This window comes from Hyperolius riggenbachi, chromosome 5, assembly GCF_040937935.1.
Source record: "Hyperolius riggenbachi isolate aHypRig1 chromosome 5, aHypRig1.pri, whole genome shotgun sequence".
Classification (NCBI taxonomy): Eukaryota; Metazoa; Chordata; class Amphibia; order Anura; family Hyperoliidae; genus Hyperolius; species Hyperolius riggenbachi.
In genome coordinates, this window is record NC_090650.1 from 38863345 (window position 1) to 38883156 (window position 19812).

At 43.8% G+C, this 19812-nt stretch overlaps 1 protein-coding gene across 2 annotated transcripts in view; it reads left to right on the forward strand.

Annotated features, from left to right (window-relative positions):
* FAM171A1 (family with sequence similarity 171 member A1) overlaps nt 1-19287 on the forward strand; it is a 160100-nt gene extending 140813 nt beyond the window's left edge. For both annotated transcript variants that reach the window (XM_068235499.1, XM_068235500.1), the window contains 3 exons: nt 9129-9245; nt 10854-10968; nt 17549-19287. In XM_068235499.1, coding sequence (XP_068091600.1) covers nt 9129-9245; nt 10854-10968; nt 17549-19115 — 1799 coding nt within the window. In that variant the 3' untranslated portion in view covers nt 19116-19287. The remainder of the gene's footprint in view (nt 1-9128; nt 9246-10853; nt 10969-17548) is intronic.
* The last annotated feature ends 525 nt before the right edge of the window (nt 19288-19812 follow it).

Here is a 19812-nt window from a genome sequence, read left to right on the forward strand (position 1 = left end):
CGGTAGTTGGACAGATAGTAGGTAGGTGTGTATTAACCTTAAAGGTGCATTCACACGTTCTATTTGCGGATCGCTCAGAAACAGACTGTACAGACGCTCTACTATCGCTGATCACGGATCGCAGCGGATCGTTCAGAAACAGCCTTATCAGTCTGCAAACAGACTGTACACACGCTCTACTATCGCTGATCACTGATCGCAGCGGATCGTTCAGAAACAGCCTTATCAGTCTGCAAACAGACTGTACACACGATCTACTATCGCTGATCACGGATCGCAGCGGATCGTTCAGAAACAGCCTTATCAGTCTGCAAACAGACTGTACACACGCTCTATCGCTGATCACGGATCGCAGCGGATCGTTCAGAAACAGCCTTATCAGTCTCCAAACAGACAGTACACACGCTCTACTATCGCTGATCGCTGATCACGGATCGCTCAGAAACAGCCTTATCAGTCTGCAGACAGACTGTACACACGCTCTACTATCGCTGATCACGGATCGCAGCGGATCGTTCAGAAACAGCCTTATCAGTCTGCAGACAGACTGTACACACGCTTTACTATCGCTGATCACGGATCGCAGCGCATCGTTCAGAAACAGCCTTATCAGTCTGCAAACAGACTGTACACACGCTCTACTATCGCTGATCACAGATCGCAGCGGATCGTTTAGAAACAGCCTTATCAGTCTGCAGACAGACTGTACACACGCTCTACTATCGCTGATCACGGATCGCAGCGGATCATTCAGAAACAGCCTTATCAGTCTGCAAACAGACTGTACACACGCTCTACTATCGCTGGAACACCCGCCCAGCAGGAGGGTCCGACAGACCCGTCGTTCCTTATAGTAGTGCGTGTGTATGCACCTTAAAAGACCGCTGTTGAATATGTGTATGGGGCTTCAGTTCTTTCAGATTTCTACCACCTGCTGTGACAGCAACATAGGAGGAAAGTAATTTAATCTGGGAGAAGCATACTTTATTGTATGTGTTTACATGTATTTAAAATGTTAGGATTTTCGCACGTGTTCCGTTAATATTTGAAATCTTTTTCAAAAACATTTGCTTACTATCCTACACACATGTATAGGAACGCCAGACCCATTCATTTGACCCCCTCTTGGGAAATTGATTGCCCAAAAGATTGCTTATAGATTTGGGGCTCGTTTTCATATGCACGCTTTTAGTAGTGCTTCTGGAAACGTGATCGTAGGGACATCAGAGAGTGCTAAGATTGCACTGATGTTTCCCTGCATGCGCTGCCATTCACTGCTGAATCGCAGCGCATGGTTGCACACATTTTGGGACGATTCGGCCCGACTCCTCCGACTCCAGGTACCCAAAAATTGCTCCGATGTCTCGACTCCATAATCTCCACAGTCCTGCCCAATTTATATGATATTTTAGTTGACACTGTAGGCAGTATCGGTGAAATGGCTCGACTAGATATAAAGACCACGGAGCAATTGCTGCCCCCTTTTGCAGTTACATTATCCTTTCTTATTGTCTTGCTAAGTATGGCTGACATAGCTGTGGATGAGGACAATGTGGCCTCCGTCTTGTGAATACTCTATATGAGATGGATATCTCTACCTGCGAGAGGGTAAGTGGGCTCAGCCTGATCAGGAACACTATGCAGAAGTGGCGTCCATGTTTGCCATGGTGTAGAATGGGTTAAGATCTCTCTGAAGGTCAGAGGTAAAGTGAGCCCCCCTGGGCTTTGTGGTGAATTCAGTGCTAACAATGGGCTGGTTAATGCAGAGCTTGATGTATGGATCAGGTCACCTCCACTTCCTTCTCAAAGACCTGCTTTCCACTCATTGTGTCGCTCTGACATCTGATGAAGCCTCTGTTATTAAGGCCCCACTGAGGACTGAAGTTATTATTAAAGGACATCTGAAGATAGAGCGATATGGAGGCTTAACAATGCACATTGCCTGGCTTTCCTGCTGATCTCAGCCTTTAAAGTGAACCCGAGGTGAGAGTAATATGGAGGCTGCGATATTTCCTTTTAAACAATAGTAGTTGCCTGGCAGTCCTGCTGATCTATTTGGCTGCAGTAGTGAACTGAATGACACCAGAAACAAGCATGCAGCTAATCTTGTCAGATCTGTCAGAAACCCCCGACCTGCTGCATGCTTGTTGAGGGTCTACGGCTGAAACTATTAGAGGCAAAGGATCAGCAGGACAGCCAGGCAGCTGCTGTTGCTTAAAAGGAAATAAATATGGCAGCCTCCATATTATTCTCACCTTGGGTTCCCTTTTTTAAAGGATACCAGAGCTTAAGTGAGTAGGAAGAAAGGGGGGAGCAGACATGTATGGGGAGCTGTCCTGATGCCCACAGCTCCCCTCGTTCTCCTCTGTCCCCCTTATTTGCCAGCTAAATGCCCTCTGCATGCTCTTTCAGGTTGGACATTAGTGTGCAGGCGCTTGCCCAGCTGCATGCATTCTACAACGCATGATCGCGGCTGGGAGTGCTCTGTGCATGATGTAGTCGTGACATGATGCGCAGATTGCTTCCGGCCACACGCTGTAGGATGCGCACAGCTGGTCCAGCACCTGTGCACTAATGGCCGACCCAGAAGAAGATGCCGGGGGCATTTATCTAGCAAAGGAGGGGGACGGAGGAGAACAAGGGGAGTGGTGAGCATCAGGACAGCAAGGCTCCCCAACACTGCAGGGTAGCCTACTTAGTGTGCCTTAGTGGCTGCAGCTCTCAAGTGCTTTGAGTCTGACAGGTCCTATATAAACCTTAAAATTATTATTTTTATTATACTCACATGTCCATTGTAGTCTATGGTCAACTTTTGTGGGAAGCCAATGAACTTATCTGCAGGGTTTTGGGATGTGGGAGGAATCTGGAGTGCCTGGAGGAAACCCACAAAGACACTGGGAAACCATGCAAGCTCTGTACAGATAGGGCCCTGGCTTTGATTTAAATTGGGGACCCAGCCAGCACTGCAATATTTGGATTAGATTGTGAACTCCTCTGAGGAAAGTTAGTGACATGACTATGTTATCTGTAATGTGCTGCAGAAGATGTCAGTGCAATATAAATACATAATAATAATAATAATAATATATTAGGACATTAGACTATGACTATGGTAGGATTAGACTATTAACTCCTCTGAGGACAGTCAGTGACATGACTATGTACTCTGTACAGCGCTGCAGAAGTCAGACCTATATAAATAGAAAATATTAACAATCCAACACTCTGGACAGTGGTATAACAATAGAGGAGGTTGTGACTGCATCGGGGCCGTTGGGCCAGAGGGGCCCTCCCTCAACCCCAGTATTAGCTCTCTATTGGTCCTGTGCTTGTAATAGTTAGTTCTGCAGATGCTTTGAATAGTAGTAATCATTAACAAACTGTTCCCCATCCCCTTCTTGCTCAGACATTGGGGTTGTCTTTGGCAGGTTTCGGTGCACCTTATCAATTGTTATATATTGTGCTTGGGGGGCTCCAATGTAAAACTTGCACTGGGGCCCATAGCTCCATAGCTACATCACGGACTCTGGATATCTCTGCAATGCTCTTGGACAAAGATGACTTTGTCCCTGGAGCTTCTGCTGAGTTCAGTACAGCGTGTGTATGCACCTTTGTAAATTAATACGTTTCCCCCCCCATTCCCTTTAGATTGTAAGCTCACAAGGGCAGGGCTCTCTCCCCCTTTTGTGTCTTGAAAATTATTATGCATTTTATTTACCATGTTACTTTTTATCACTGTCATTACCAATTCTGTATTTTGTATTCTGTATCATTTTTGTATTTTTTTCACTTATGTATCTTGTATATTGGAGTACACTGTCTGTATTATTATGTACCCCATGTTTTTTTCTTACTTTGTACAGCGCCACGGAATATGTTGGCGCTTTATAAATCAATAATAATCAGCAACCAGCACTTTGAATAAGTGGCTTGCCATGTAATTGGTATTTTTATACAACAGCACCACCTTGTGGGCTTACATTGATGGTGACAGTTGACTAGAATGGTGTTTTAAATTGTATTCTGTTTCCATCTCCCAGTGCATTAGGCCAATGGAGCAGGGGCGTAACTAGACTTAAAGCGGACCCAAACCAAACATTTTTTTTAATTCAAAATATTTAGTTGCACCACTCTGACAAATACGAAGATAAATAAACACTCCTTCAAGCCAATGAGCATTTTAATGCATGCTTTTCACCCTTCTCTTTTCATAACTAGGGTTATACAGGTGGCAGCCATGACTTCTGAGCTTAGTAGGAGGTTTTAGATCATGGGTGTGTTTGTCATCAGCTACCCTCCCTCACAGAGGCGTCGTCTATGTGAAATCTCACACACTGAGATCACCTCCCCTGTGACATCATCAGTTGCAGCCTGTGTTTTGTTTTTGTTTATCTCCTCCACCAGTCTTCCAGATTCTGTCCTGGCAATATGAAAGGAAGGGAGGGCTTCCCCCTATAGATGTAAAATATTTTATGCAATGCATAAAGAAGAAGACAGATTTTATATTTGTCATCATGAAAATAGATTTTATTTCTGAAATCTTGTATTTTTAATTTGGGTCCACTTTAATAGAGACCCCCTTCAAAAATGATAGCATGGGGCCTCCTTGGTCCCCAAACCCCACGGGATTGAGAGCTGGCGAATGGCAGCAGAGAGTGTTCTGCTGTGAAGCAGCCTCTGGAAGCAGGAAAACAATTACACACCTCCTGCACATGGCTTTTGTGAGTGAATGGGGAGGTTTCTTTGCGAATTGGCTGCACTTGCTGTTGGGGAGATGGAAAGGAGCCTCAAAGCCTCTGGGCCCCCCTGCGATGGCTGGAGTGATTGTTACGCCCATGCAATGGAGTGTATTAGTGGCTAAAAAAAATGTCCGTTTCATTTTAGTCCCTTGAAATGTATCACAAAATGACAAGTGTATGAGCAACAGAGTTCAGAAAACGTGTGGAAGTTTCAAGTGTACTCTTCACCTCCCAGCGGGTTGCTTCTGTTTTCTATAAAGAAGCTCAAAGGATTTATCACAGCAGATAATAGGAATAGAGCCTTGATTTAGGCGAGAGAGAACACTCAGAACTGAACCTAACGGCGCATCCCTCTGATCAGATCATTTATAAAGGAGCAAAAACAGACACTGCTTTCAGGCAGGAGGAGAGAATTTTTCGGGTTAGAATGAAAACTACCGTAAATGTAACGATAACGCAATCCTATTTCTGTGACGCAAAGTGTAAGATCCATATAATATCCTTGTATAAGGTATAGAAAACATAGTAGTGATTTTAATAAAAAGATTATAAATTGAATGTTCTGCTCCTCAACATAATAGCTGTGCTTACAAAGGTTCTGTATGGGAGAGTCCTGGGTGTTCTTTGTTTGTTTTTCAAAATAAAATTGATTTGTTAAAAAAAAAAAGTACAAACTTTACAACGCTGTTCTCCATCAACAGAGTAATACATAGCATTATTACATCAGTATCAGCCATACATATCATTATGCATTGATAAAACATTTCTTAAAGAGGAACTGTCGCGAAAATGTTAAAATTTAGAACACCTTACAAATAAGAAGTACATTTCTTCCTGAGTAAAATGAGCTATAATTTACTTTTCTCCTATGTTGTTGTCACTTACAGTGAGTAATAGAAATCTGACAGTACCAATAGATTTTGGACTAGCCCATCTTCTCATAGGGGGTTCTCAGGGTTTTCTTTATTTTTAAAAGCACTTTGTGAATGGCAGTTGCTCCATCCAACTGCCAAAATAGTGTGCAGCGAGCAGGGAGGCTGGTCAGCATCTTTGTATTAATCTTTTTCAGGGAATGTCTTTATAAAGAATAAAAGCCATGCTGAGAATCCCCTATGGAGAGATGGACTAGCCCAAAACCTGTCAGTTATGTTAGATTTCTACTACCTACTGTAAGTGACAGCAACATAGGAGAAAAGTGATTTATGGCTCATTTTCCCTGGAAGAAATGTACTTCTTATTTTTATGTATTTTAAAGAGACACTGAAGCGAAAAAAAAAATTATGATATTATGATTTGTATGTGTAGTGCAGCTAAGAAATAAAACATTAAGATCAGATACATCAGTCTAATTGTTTCTAGTACAAGAAGAGTTAAGAAACTCCAGTTGTTATCTCTATGCAAAAAAGCCATTAATCTCTACGACTTTCAAAGTCGTGGAGAGGGCTGTTTTCTGACTTTTATTATCTCAACTGTTAGTTAACTATTTACTTTTTCTCTGCCAGAGGAGAGGTCATTAGTTCACAGACTGCTCTGAAAGAATCATTTTGAATGCTGAGTGTTGTGTAATCTGCACATATTAGAGAATGATGCAATGTTAGAAAAATCACTATATACCTGAAAATAAAAATATGAGAATATTTTCTTTGATGCTAATCTTCTAGTAATTATTCATAGTACACAACCAATTCATTATATCATATATTTTTTTTCGCTTCAGTGTCTCTTTAAATGTTAAGATTTTTGCGACAGTTCTTCTTTAATGACAGCTGAACATAACTCTCAGATGCATGTATTATAGAGTCAGTTTGTGAATATCTATATAAAGGAGATCATATCAGTGGTGATCCAGTGTTCCCGAAACCATGGGTAGAAAGGAAAGATAAAAGAGAAGAGAGGTAAGAGGAGAAAGAAGGGAAAGAGAAAATAAGAGTCTCTAGGCCCGCCCCTGGACCACCCCTCAAGAACATAGTCATAAATAGATATGGATTAATGAAAGTGCTAACAATCAGGGTTAGATCTATTATACCATGGTGCCCAGATCTTATCAAATCTTTGCGGACAATTGCGATTTTTTTATAGGTCATCCCGTATAATGGAAGAACAATATTTATAGTACTTATCCAGAAGTTTATGGACTGTAAGGCGTTCCCTTTCCTGACCCACAATATTTCCTTACGGGCGTAATAGCATAAGATACCTATTAAGTATTGAATGTGTTTGCCGCATGAAGGTTCTTCAAATAATCCTAATCATCCTGTCATTCATGGTATTAAATATTTCATTCCAAAATGGTTTTAGCTTATCACAGCTCCAAAACATGTGGAAAGATGTACCAGTTGCAGTGGAACATCTATGACATAGCTCACTGTTTTACAAGTTTTATGCATTCTTTCAGGAGTAAAGGTGGCCATACACTCATTAGATTAGCAGCAGATAGATCGTCAGATAGATTTCTGATCCATCTGATGTGTTTAGGAACATTTTTTACAAGGAACAGATTTCCAATAGATTTCAGTGTGAAATCTATTGAGAATCGATGTGATGGCATTTTTTTGCCATCAGATTTCCATTAGGTCCAATGCAAAATGATAAGCAATCTCAACAGATCGACCGAGATCGATTGAAATCGACCGCAAATAAATCGGCCGGTCAATCGATTTTGATCGATCGGCCGCTAATCGGCTCAGTGTATGGGGACCCTTAAGATAGATTCTGTGTAAAAAAAATTGACTTGTATTAATGCGTCTTTGGCTGAAGTAGGGACTTTTATAAAGTCTTCTAGGATGTCCTCCCAGTCAGTATTATCTAGACCAGGTGTGTCTTGGTTCCATTTTTTGTCCTGAGTGTTCTGCGGAAGATTCCAAGCAGGAAGATGGGTCAGACAAGAGGAGAGAGAGGAGTTTATTGCAGCAATCTAAAAAAGAAGGCTCAGATTGTAACTGAAACAATTTCCAATACTGAATACATGATTTCAGTCTGGCCACATAGTGTGACAATCCTGTGACTGAAGGGCCTTTTCACGGTGCTAGGAATGCTGAATAGTGAACAGGACTTGCTGCTTGCTGGAAGCACCCTTTATACTCCCTCCCAACTCTAACTTGCTGTACCTAAAATAAGGTAAATAATTGACATTTGGCCGATGCCATCATTCTAAGCTCTACACAAGTTGTCACTTCCATACATTTCCTCAATCTCCACATACCATCCCGCCCAGAACCTCCGTTCCTCCCATTAGACCCTTTTGTCCTCTAGCGTGGTCAACTCCTCTCACTTCCACATCCAGGGCGTCTCACGAGCCTCCCCTCTCCTCTGGAATTCTCTACCACCGCCTGTCCATCATGCTCCAAGCCTGGAAACCTTGTACTCTCAAAACACACCTTTTCAGACAAGTCTATAATTGATTGTAGTTTGCAGTGGAGGCTCACAGTTTCATCTAACACCTAGGTCCTTCCCTATTGTTTACACCCCACTACCCTCTACACTGTAAGCTCACAAGAGCAGGGACCACCTAGTAGTGATTATTTTGTCATAATTTTTCATATGCCAATGATAGTTATATCTTAACCTCTTGAGGACCATGGTGTTAAACCCCCCTAGTGACCAGGCTAATTTCAGTTTAATTGGTTACTGCAGCTTTAAGGCCAAGCTGCAGGGCCGTACAACTCTGCACACAAGTGATCCCCCCCCTTTTCTCCCCACCAACAGAGCTCTCTGTTGGTGGGGTCTGATCGCTCCCCCATGTTTGTTTGTTTTTTTTTTTTAAATAAACATTGTTTTTTTTTATTATTAAAAACTGTTTCTTTAAATGCTATCCCTCCCTCCAGCCAGCCAATTATGGCGATCGGCTGTCATAGGCTTCTGCCTATGAGAGCCGATCGCTCTCTTGTCCCCCAGGGGGACAGCCGTGTCACACGGCTGTCCCCAGTACAGCGCTGCTGCTGATCGCAGTGCTGTACATGTAAATACACGGCGGTTTCGCCGTGTAACAGTCTTCCGAGTGGCGACCGCCAAGCAGAAGATGCGTACGCACTCTGCGCGCGATCTCCTGCAAACTGCTGCCCCAGGACTTTAAGCCAATCGACGTTAGCTGGTCCTGGGGCTGCCGCCGCGGCCACGCTCATAGGTGTGACGCGGTCGGTAAGCGTTTAAACCACATATTAACTATGTTTGTGTTTGTACTTGTATTGCTGGATTGTCATGATTGTACATTGTATTGAACTTCTCATGTATACATGTTCCCAAATATTTGTTTTACACTATGTGCAGTGCTACAGAAGATGTTAGCACTATATAAATAAATATATATAATAATCTGTGACATGCAGATGACTTATGTTATCTGTCATCTGATTCCTAACCCTTCTCTTATTTCTGTCTGTTTCCATAAAGGAACCTGGGTAAAGAGCAGCATTGGAATTGTTCTGCAAGAAGGAAACCAGCTGACCTGGACTTACATCGCTCCCCAGATGGGATATTGGGTGGCTGCCATGTCTCCTTCAAACCCAGGTAGAGAACCATACTGCTTACCAAATGTAAAACCGTAGAAGTAAAAAACATTGATGATGCCATTACCATGACACCTGTCAAAGGCGGGATAGACTGGGCAGCAACTGAACAGTCAGTTCTTGTGGATCATGTGCTGGGAGGAGGAAAAAAGGGCAAACATTAATATCTGAGCAACTGTGATGGCCAGATTGTGATGGACAGATGATTGGTAAGAGTATCTGAAAAAACGGCAGGTGTTGCGGGGTGTTCCCTGTCTGCAGCGATTAGTATACACTAAAGAACTCAAAGATGCTCAAGGAAAAGCACCCAAAGTTCACTAATGTCCATGAGGAATAAAAGCTTGGCCCGCTACTTACCCTGATCTCAAGATGATTATCTGAGGGGTTTGTTGGAAAAACAAACCCAATTTGTGGAGGCCCCACTTCGCAAGTTATAGGACTTAATGGATCTGCTGCTAATGTCTTTGTGCTACCAGACACCACAGGAAACCTGAGGTCTGGTTACGTTTAGGTACGCTGACCACATAAAGGGACACAGGAACAGCCAATTATTACACTAGCCATGTAAGGGGGGACACAGGAACAGCCAATTATTACACTAGCCATGTAAGGGGGGACACAGGAACAGCCACTCATTACACTGGCCATGTAAGGGGGGACACATGAACAGCCAATCATTTACCTGCCCATGTAAGGGGACACAGGAACAGCCAATTATTACACTGCCCATGTAAGGGGACACAGGAACAGCCAATTATTACACTGGCCATGTAAGGGGGGGACACAGGAACAGCCACTCATTACACTGGCAATGTAGGAGGACACATGAACAGCCAATCGTTTACCTGGCCATGTAAGAGGCCACAGGAACCAGCCATTCATTACACCGACCACATAGGGGGACACAGGCAGGTGACATGGGAACAGCCAATCATTACACTGACCACATGGGAGGGCATAGGAACAGCCAATGGCTGATCCCGTGTCCCCCTATGTGGTCAGTGTAATTTAGGGGGAGATGCTAGAGTTCGGCATCAGGAACTGGATGCTGGATTAAAGGTCAGATAGAATAAGGGGACCTATTGACTTGCAAGAAGTACCGCTGAAAAGCAGAGATCATACAGTTAATGCAGTTTACAGACACCTGTTCTATTGGCTTCTTCTGGTCCCCAGAGTAACTTGTGCAACGATGCTACTCAGTATTCTGCTGCTATGACCCCGGCCAGGGTGGCCGTCTTAATTTGTGTCGTAAGTGTCTGTATAGTGTACTGGTTAATGGATAGTGTGCTGGCTCTGCCTCTGACACAGGAGACCTGGATTCAGATTTCGGCACTTCCTGTTCAGTAAGCCGACACCTATTCAGTAAGGAGACCTTGGGCAAGACTCTCTAACACTGCTACTGCCTATAGAGCGCCCCCTAGTGGCTGCAGCTCTGGCGCTTTGAGTCCGCCAGGAGAAAAGCTCACTTTTTCAAAAGGCAGGCCAGTTTTGTTGTATTGCTTATGATAATTGGCAGCCTGTGGTGCTTTTGTAAATAAAGTTCTGTGTAGTTTTGGGTTGGCTTAATATGTTCCTTGCCTCACCGTTCTCTTATCCTTGTCTTGTTCAGATCCGGTGGTGACGCAGGACTTCACAAGCTATCACACCCTCTTCCTCCTGGCCATATTAGGCGGCATTGCCTTTATCCTGCTGATCATGTTCTGTCTGCTGATGTACTACTGCAGGTAAGCCTGTGCTGCTGCACAACTCCCTATCTTCATCAGAAAGATCTTTATGCAGGAGTGCAAAGATGGAGACCTTAAAGTGAACCTAAAGCCACTAAAAAAAATGAGATTAACTCACCTGGGGCTTCCCTCAGCCCCCTGCGGACGATCGGTGCCCTCGCAGCTCCGGTCCGATGCTTCTGGACCCGCCGGCGACGACTTCCGGTTTGGCCGTCACCGGCTGACAGGCATGGGAACGCGAGTGATTGTTCGCGTTCCCAGCCTGTATATCGCCCCCTATGCTGCTATTGCGGGCTCCTGGCGGCCAAACCGGAAGAGTTCGCCAGCGGGTCCTGGGCCATCGGAGCGAAGCTGCGAGGGCACCGATCGTCTGCAGGGGCTGAGGGAAGCCCCAGGTGAGTTAATCTTATTTTTTTTTTTTTTAGTGGCTTTAGGTTATCTTTAAAGAGAACCTGTGGTGAGAGGGATATGGAGCCTGACATGTTTGTTTCCTTTTAAATAATACACATTGCCTGGCTGTCCTGCTGATCCTCTGCTTTTAATATCATACCCATAGCCCCTGAACAAGCATGCAGCAGATCAGGTGTTTCTGACATTCTCATATCTGACCAGATTAGCTGCATGCTTGTTTTAGGTGTGTGATTTGGACACTACTAAAACAGAGTGATCAGCAGGCCTGCCAGGCAACTGGTATTGCTTAATCATTTCAGTCATTTTTCACCTTATGCATCCGAGCAATTTTCACCTCCCATTCATTCGCCAATAACTTTATCTCTACTCATCACAATGAATTGATCTATATCTTGTTTATCTTGTTTTTTCTGCCACCAATTAGGCTTTCTTTGGGTGATACATTTTGCTAAGAATTATTTTATTCTAAATCAATTTTAACAGGAATATTAAGAAAGAAATGGAAAAAATTAATTATTTCTCAGTTTTTGGCCATTATAGTTTCAAATTAATACATGCTACCGTAATTAAAACCCATGTATTTTATTTGCCCTTTTGTCCCCCTTATTACACCATTTAAATTATGTCCCTATCACAATGTATGGCGCCAATATTTTATTTGGAAATAAAGGTGCATTTTTTCAATTTGCGTCCATCACTATTTACAAGCCCATCATTTTAAAAAATTATATTAATATACTCCTTTGACATGCATATTTAAAAAGTTCAGGCCTTTAGGTAACGATTTGTTTTCTGTTTTTTGTTTTTTATTGTAATTTTTATTTTATTTTTTAATTAAAAAATGTATTTGGGTAATTTTTGGTGTGGGAGGTAAACAGCTAATTTTACATTTAAAATAACGTATTTATTTAATAAAAAATGGATGTGGGTGTAGTTTTACTATTTGGCCACAGGATGGCCACAGTCAAAAAGTCCTGGAAGAGTACGATCATGCTTCCAGAAACAGGAATGAGGCCGGGAAACTTTTTTTTAAACTCAGAATAACCGCAGCCTCTGATAAGAGGCTGTCGGTTTTTCTGCAGGGGACTTCGATCAACGAATGGGAGCTACGCTCGGCTAATGGCCAACGGGTGCAAGCTCAGCCTATCTGGATGAGACATCCGAGGCTACAAAAAAACTGAGATAAACAATTGTATCTGTCCTCCTCCTTTTAAAAATCACTTTTAAAGTTATCCCACAGTTTTATTTTATATTTCAGTCAACTTTTTAAGCTTTTACTGTTTCATGGCCTTTTCTCAATGAAACATTAATTGAAGGGCTAAAATATATGAACTATTGAACTTATTATCTCTTTCCTGCTCTTAGAGGCCATTTACTGCCACAAAAGTGTTTTATGGCTGCAATTCCTCATCAGTGAGGGTTACACTAGAGTCTGACCCGGTCCCGACCCGGACAGGAACTGCCACTTACATACCTGATTTTTAACTTTTTCAGGCAGGGAAAGAAAAAAAAAAAGGAACACAGCATAGTTATGTGTGTGCTAGGCACTGTACATACACATGTCTATCTCATAATGTCACATGTCACCTCGTGAGTCCTTTAAGTGGTTAAAGTGGACCCAAATTAAAAATACAAGATTTCAGAAATGAAATCTATTTTCTAAATTATAATAATAAATAGCAGGCTTTTTTTAGCTGCATGATGACAAATATAAAATATTTTACATTTATTGGAGGAACCCCTCCCTTCCTTTCATATTGCTTGGACAGAATCCGGCAGACTGGTGGAGTTGATAAAAAAAACAAAACACAGGCTGCTACTGATGATGTCACAGGGGAGGTGATCTCAGCTAGTGTGAGATTTCACATAGACCTGTGAGGGAGGGTAGCTGGTGACAAACACACCCATGATCTAAAACCTCCTACTAAGCTCAGAAGTCATGGCTGCCACCTGTATAACCCTAGTTATGAAAAGAGAAGGGTGAAAAGCATGCACTGAAATGCTCATAGGCTTGAAGGAGTGTTTATTTATCTTTGTATGTGTCAGAGTAGTGCAACTAAATATTTTGAATTAAAAAAAAATGTTTGGTTTGGGTCCGCTTTAAAAAGTACCAAAACGTAGGTGAAAAAGTACTATGAAAATTATTTTGAGGATTTTCTTGCTTTCTGATGACTTAAAGGGCTTTTTATTGACAAGCTTAAAAATATCACCAAGGAGAAAACTCAGGAGAGAAAAATAAATTGCTTATGGGCCTTTATGCCGGAGTGCAAAGATGGAGACCTTAAAAGGGAACCTGTGGTGAGAGGGATATGGAGCCTGACATGTTTGTTTCCTTTTAAATAATGCAGATTCACAAAGAGCTTTTCTAAGCGCTTTGTGAATTTAAAAGCTCTTGCTAATGTTATCCTAGCATTGCATTAGCAAGAGCTTTTCAAAATCACTAGCATTTAAAAAGCTCTTGTAGTATGAACAAGCCCTAAGAAAAGATTTTGGCCTGTATCACTGATGGAACAGTCTCCTCGTTCTTCCAATCATCACTCATCTCTGGTAGTCAGGGGGGGAGAGCAGAAGGCACCAACTGCTCTTCCTGCCGTGTTTACCCAACAATTAGCCTAGCTGCAATGTTGAGCTTGCTCGATATATATGCCCTCCCCCGAAAGTAAGCCCTAGTGGAAGAAGAGCCGGGCAAGCGTGGACAGAGCGGTGCAGTGCTGATCGGTCACTGGTCCTGTCATCCCTGCACACAGCAAGGTTACCAGCAATGTGCAGGGGTGTCAGGCCAGGTACCTAATCAGTAGATTACCACAATCCAGAGGAAGAGCTGTTGTGTGTTGTTATATGCCTCTTATCAAGGCGTGCTAAAACCCTGTCACCGGCGAGAGATCACCATGGCTAGTCAGAGGGGCTGCTTTGGCACACGACCAATCAGATGGGGATGCTGGCACCAGCCTGGCCAATCACAGCCGCCTGCAACTCCTTCTGCTAACTAGTGCCGATCGTCTTGCGGGCGGTACTACAGCATAGTCATTGGGCCAATCACTGCACTTGATCAGTAGCAGTGACTTACAAGTAGGAGTGGGCAGCTGTGATTGGCCAGTCTGGTGCTAGCAACCCTGCCTGATTGGTCGCGTGCCAAATTTTCCCCCATAACTGGACTTGATGACGGCGAGTGCAGTGTGAAATATAATATCTCCCCCGATCTTTTGGAGCAAAAATGAATATGAGACTTATTTTTTAGGGAAACCCGTTATATCATTAGACTCAGCTCAGCTCGATTTCTCCCTCTGCTGGTAAGAAATGAAACCTCACCTGAACGGAGATTAATATGGAGGCTGACATATAAATTTTCTTTTAAACAATGCAGATTGCCTGGCTGACCAGCTGATCATCTGCCTCTAATATTGGTATTTATTTATTGTACTTATAAAGCGCCAACATATTACGCAGCGCTGATATTTTATATATATTTTAGCCATAGACCATGAACAAGCATGCAAGTAGGAACACTGGCATCACAGCAGGGGGTGTGAGCCGCACCAGGATGTCAGGCTTGAAGGGGTGAATCGCCGACAGAGTTTTCTACCGATCAGTGGGGCGAGGGGGCGGAGCTATGGGTGAAGAGGCAGGGCCGCAGGAGAAGGGGCGGAGCTGTGTTAATGAGGAACAATGACCAGCCAAGAGGGGAACCGCAAAACCAAGAGAGCCATTGTGCAGAGCGCACACAGCTCAGGGGGAAGTCACTTCTCCAGGATCCACTGTCTCTGGATGATGCAGATGACAGAGGAGAGCCTAATAGGAGGGAGATGGATCCTGGAGAAGTGAATTCTCCCTCTGCTGCAAACACTGGGGTTGGGGCACTCTTTATACTGGCTAGCTATACTGGGGGAAGGGGCTGGAGGGAGGTCATCAGGCTTCCTATACTGACACCCAGTGTCACCCTCCTCCCTCTCTGTCATCCTCTCTACCCTGTGTTACCCATTTTCCACCTAGTGTCACCCTCTCCACCCACTGTAACCCTCCTCCCACCCAGCGTCACACTCCTCCCATCCAGCTTCTCCCTCCTCCCACCCAGCTTCTCCCTCCTCCTCCCACTCAGTGTCACCCTCCTCCCACTCAGTGTCACCCTCCCTACCCACTCAGTATCGCGCTCCTTCCACTCAGTATCGCTCTCCTTCCACTCAGTATCGCTTTCCTTCCACTCAGTATTGCTCTCCTTCCACTCAGTATCGCTCTTCTTCCACTCAGTATCGCTCTCCTTCCACTCAGTATCGCTCTCATTCCACTCAGTATCGCTCTCATTCCACTCAGTATCGCTCTCCTTCCACTCAGTATCGCTCTCCTTCCACTCAGTATCGCTCTCCTTCCACTCAGTATCGCTCTCCTTCCACTCATTGTCGCTCTTCTTCCACTCATTGTCGCTCTCCTTCCACTCATTGTCACTCTCCTTCCACTCATTGTCACTCTCCTTCCACTCAGTATCACTCTCCTTCCACTCAGTGTCACTCTCCTTCCACTCAGTGTCACTCTCCTTCCACTCAGTGTCACTCTCCTTCCACTCAGTGTCACTCTCCTTCCACTCAGTGTCACTCTCCTTCCACTCAGTGTCACTCTCCTTCCACTCAGTGTCACTCTCCTTCCACTCAGTGTCACTCTCCTTCCACTCAGTGTCACTCTCCTTCCACTCAGTGTCACTCTCCTTCCACTCAGTGTCACTCTCCTTCCACTCAGTGTCACTCTCCTTCCACTCAGTGTCACTCTCCTTCCACTCAGTGTCACTCTCCTTCCACTCAGTGTCACTCTCCTTCCACTCAGTGTCACTCTCCTTCCTCTGTGTCACTCTCCTTCCTCTGTGTCACTCTCCTTCCTCTGTGTCACTCTCCTTCCACACAGTGTCACCCTCCCTACACAGTGTCACCCTCCCTACACAGTGTCACCCTCCCTACACAGTGTCACCCTCCCTACACAGTTTCCCCCTCCCTACACAGTTTCCCCCTCCCTACACAGTTTCCCCCTCCTCCTACCCAGTGTCACCCTCCTCCTACCCAGTGTCACCCTCCTCCTACCCAGTGTCACCCTCCTCCTACCCAGTGTCACCCTCCTCCAACCCAGTGTCCTCTCACCCAATGTCTCCCTTCCCACTCAGTGTCTCCCTCCCCGTTCAATGTCACCCTTCCCACTCACTGTCACCCTCTTCCCACCCAGTGTCACCCACTTATCCCACTTAGCTGCTCCATCCCACCCCACCAGCACCCAGTGGAGGGAACATTTGATGCATTTTTGTTTTGAATTAAAATGTGCTGCATTTCATATTTGTGGGGTAATGTATATGTGTATTTCACATATGTCAGAGGTACTGTTTGCTGCATTTGTCTGTAAATAATCTGCACCGGGTGTCAAATACGCCACTGAGTAGGAAGCGACTGATTTCAGTTATTTTTTCCAAAGAGTGTGCCACCAAATATTATGTTAAGGGTGCCAATAATTTTGTTCAGCACATTTTTGGAATTTTGTGTAACATTATGTCCAATTGCTTTTTTTTCTCACTTTTTTTGTTGTTGTTTTGTTCCAATACACACAAAGGGAATAAACGTGTATAACAAAACGTGTTGCTGCAATACTTTTCTGTGAGAAATACTTGATTTTCTGGAAAGATTTCTGGGATGCCAACAATTTTGGCCATAATATATGTTTGCACTTTTGGTCAGGGACTACTTCTAAAGCTTTTTTCTCTATGATGGTGATGGACTCTACAGTTATCCTTTAACTTATTAGCAGCCTCTACAGCGTTTTCTCGTTTGAGTTAAGTGCACTCTTGACCTCAGTCAGCAGAACTCGTTCTGCTGTAAATTCTTGGAATGCTTTGATCTCTCTCTGTAGCAGAAAACAGAGGAACGGAATGCAGATGTCCTCTGTTATTGTCTCACACTGGCCCCTGGTGACAAGTGCCCATAAATAAACGCTACATCAATACTAATTAGAAGCTAGGAAATGTAACAAAGAAGAAATAAAAATGTGCTAAAATCAAGTGGCCTGGAGCACTTGCAAGCCTTTCAATAAATTGGCTGCTAAAGGGTTAAAGATTTCCAGAATAACTTCTTTAACGTGTTGACTGCAGAATTATTGTCCCTTGTCATTTTATTCTAATGTTGTCTCCTTTCTGTTCTTATAGGAGGAAATGTATAAAGCCTCGTCAACATCACCGCAAGCTTCATCTCACCTCCTCCTTGGATTCTTCCAAGAAAGACCAGGCCACCTCTATGTCCCACATCAATCTAATTAGCCCTATCCACATGGAGATGATGTCCTCTAGTGGAGAGGTAGATATGCATACCCCGATGCTTAAACCTTCCTATAATACCTCACGGGAATTTAGCTCCAGAGAAGAGCTGCTTTCTCACCAGGATGAAAAGAGCCAAATGTCATTAGACAACCTGACTCCAAGTGGTACCTTGAGGCAGGTGTACAATAAATCTCTGGATCAGTTCCTGTTAAAGTCGAGGAAGTCAACCGATATCTCTGATGGATATGTCTCTCCCTTGAAGGATGAGTACCGCCGGAGTTACAACTCAGTGATCTGTCAACCCTTATATGAAAGCAAAGATCAGTTGTCCACCAACCAGGTTTTGTCAGGAAGCAAGCCAAACATTCAGGAACAAAGTCACCCTGTGCCTTCTGCTCCTGAAGCAGAGGAGGTCATGGACCGACGGCCTAATGAATGTATGTCGAGGTCTGTAGATCACCTTGAGAGGCCAACCTCCTTCCCTCGTCCTGGTCAGCTCATATGCTTTAATTCCGTAGACCAAGTCAACGATGGGGTTTACAGAAATGTAATGCCTACCTTGGTCATCCCCGCACATTACATGAAACTTCAAGCGGAGCACCCTTTTGTAAGCCAGCAACTGATCATGTCAGCTGAACAACAGTATGACCTTGAATGCCTTCAAGCAGAGCTTTCCAAATCTCATGGCCAGCATCCTCAGCCATCCTCACAACTCAGCTCCCAAGCCGTATCTCAGCAACTTCTTCAAGATGGCGATGGTATAGAGTGGAGCGGACAAAACACTGTGATGTCAGAATCGGTCTCTATCCCTGCGTCCCTTAACGATGCTACCATTGCTCAAATTAATGGTGAAATGCAGCTCTTGACGGAAAAAGCTCTGATGGAGCTTGGGGGTGGTCGACCCATGCCCCATCCACGTGCCTGGTTTGTGTCTCTAGATGGCCGGTCCAATGCACACGTAAGACATTCTTACATTGATCTCCAAAGAGCAGGAAAAAATGGCAGCAACGATGCCAGTTTAGATTCTGGTGTTGATATGAACGAACCAAAAAAATCTGGACGGAAAGGAAGGGGAGAAAAGTTTGCCATGCTGAAGCAGCACCCAACCCTAATGGAGCACCAGCAGAAGGAAGTGAAATCACCAGACAGCCCGGCTTACACACAGCTGGTTTATTTAGATGACATGGACCAAAGCGGTAGCGAATGTGGCACAGCTGTGTGTAGCCCCGAGGATAACCGAGCTTTATCCGAACCACCAATCAGGAGGAGTGGCCAGCTGCCCAGCCTTCAGGAAGAACCTATTAAACGAACTGCAGACTCCTCACCCGTGCCATTAAACAGCCCCGAACATGATTACTCCTTCAATGATGATGGTTCTGATGACCAGGGAGAAAATAAGAAAAGTCCTTGGCAAAAGCGCGAGGAACGACCGCTTCTGGCATTCAACGTGAAATGAGAAGATGTACTGCAACGTGAGCTCGGAAAAATAATTGCCAAATATTCTTTCTTCACCAATCTTTAATTTGTAGGGTCGGGGGTTTGGACAGTGTAATGGGAATTGATCAGTGACTAAACAATTTTTTTAAATTGGAGTTAAGAACGAAGAAGGGATTTTTTGGAAGCTTTTATGGTTTGGGAAAAAAAAAGATAGTTCTGTGTAGCGCTATCTCAGTCTTTTTTTGTTTTTGTTTTTAATGGATGACTAAGATTTTTAAGAAGGCGGGACTTCTTAATAGGTTCTGACCACTAACTTCCCAGGATGGGGGAGCATGAGATAAGTTGTAGTTTCAAAAACCAATAGTATCACAAAGTACACTGTACTTTGACTTGTACGGTGGAGCTGATCTTCAGTGTCGAAATGTAGACAATTTTGGGGAAAAAAAATAAAAAGGCTATGCATTGCTGCTTATATACCAACGGACATTTTTGCTTAGGCGCTGCTTTTTACTTTTTTATTATGTGGCTGTAAGAAAATTTAAAAAATACTTTTCTTTGATGTTTTGCATTGTAACCCGCTTTTTATTCTTTATACTAGCTTCATTTTGTAAATTATTTCTACACAAAAAGCTGTGAGTTGGACTTTTTGGTATTAATCATTCCCCCCCCCCCCCCCCCCCTTTTTTTTTTTTCTTTTTGTACAACATAACTTAACG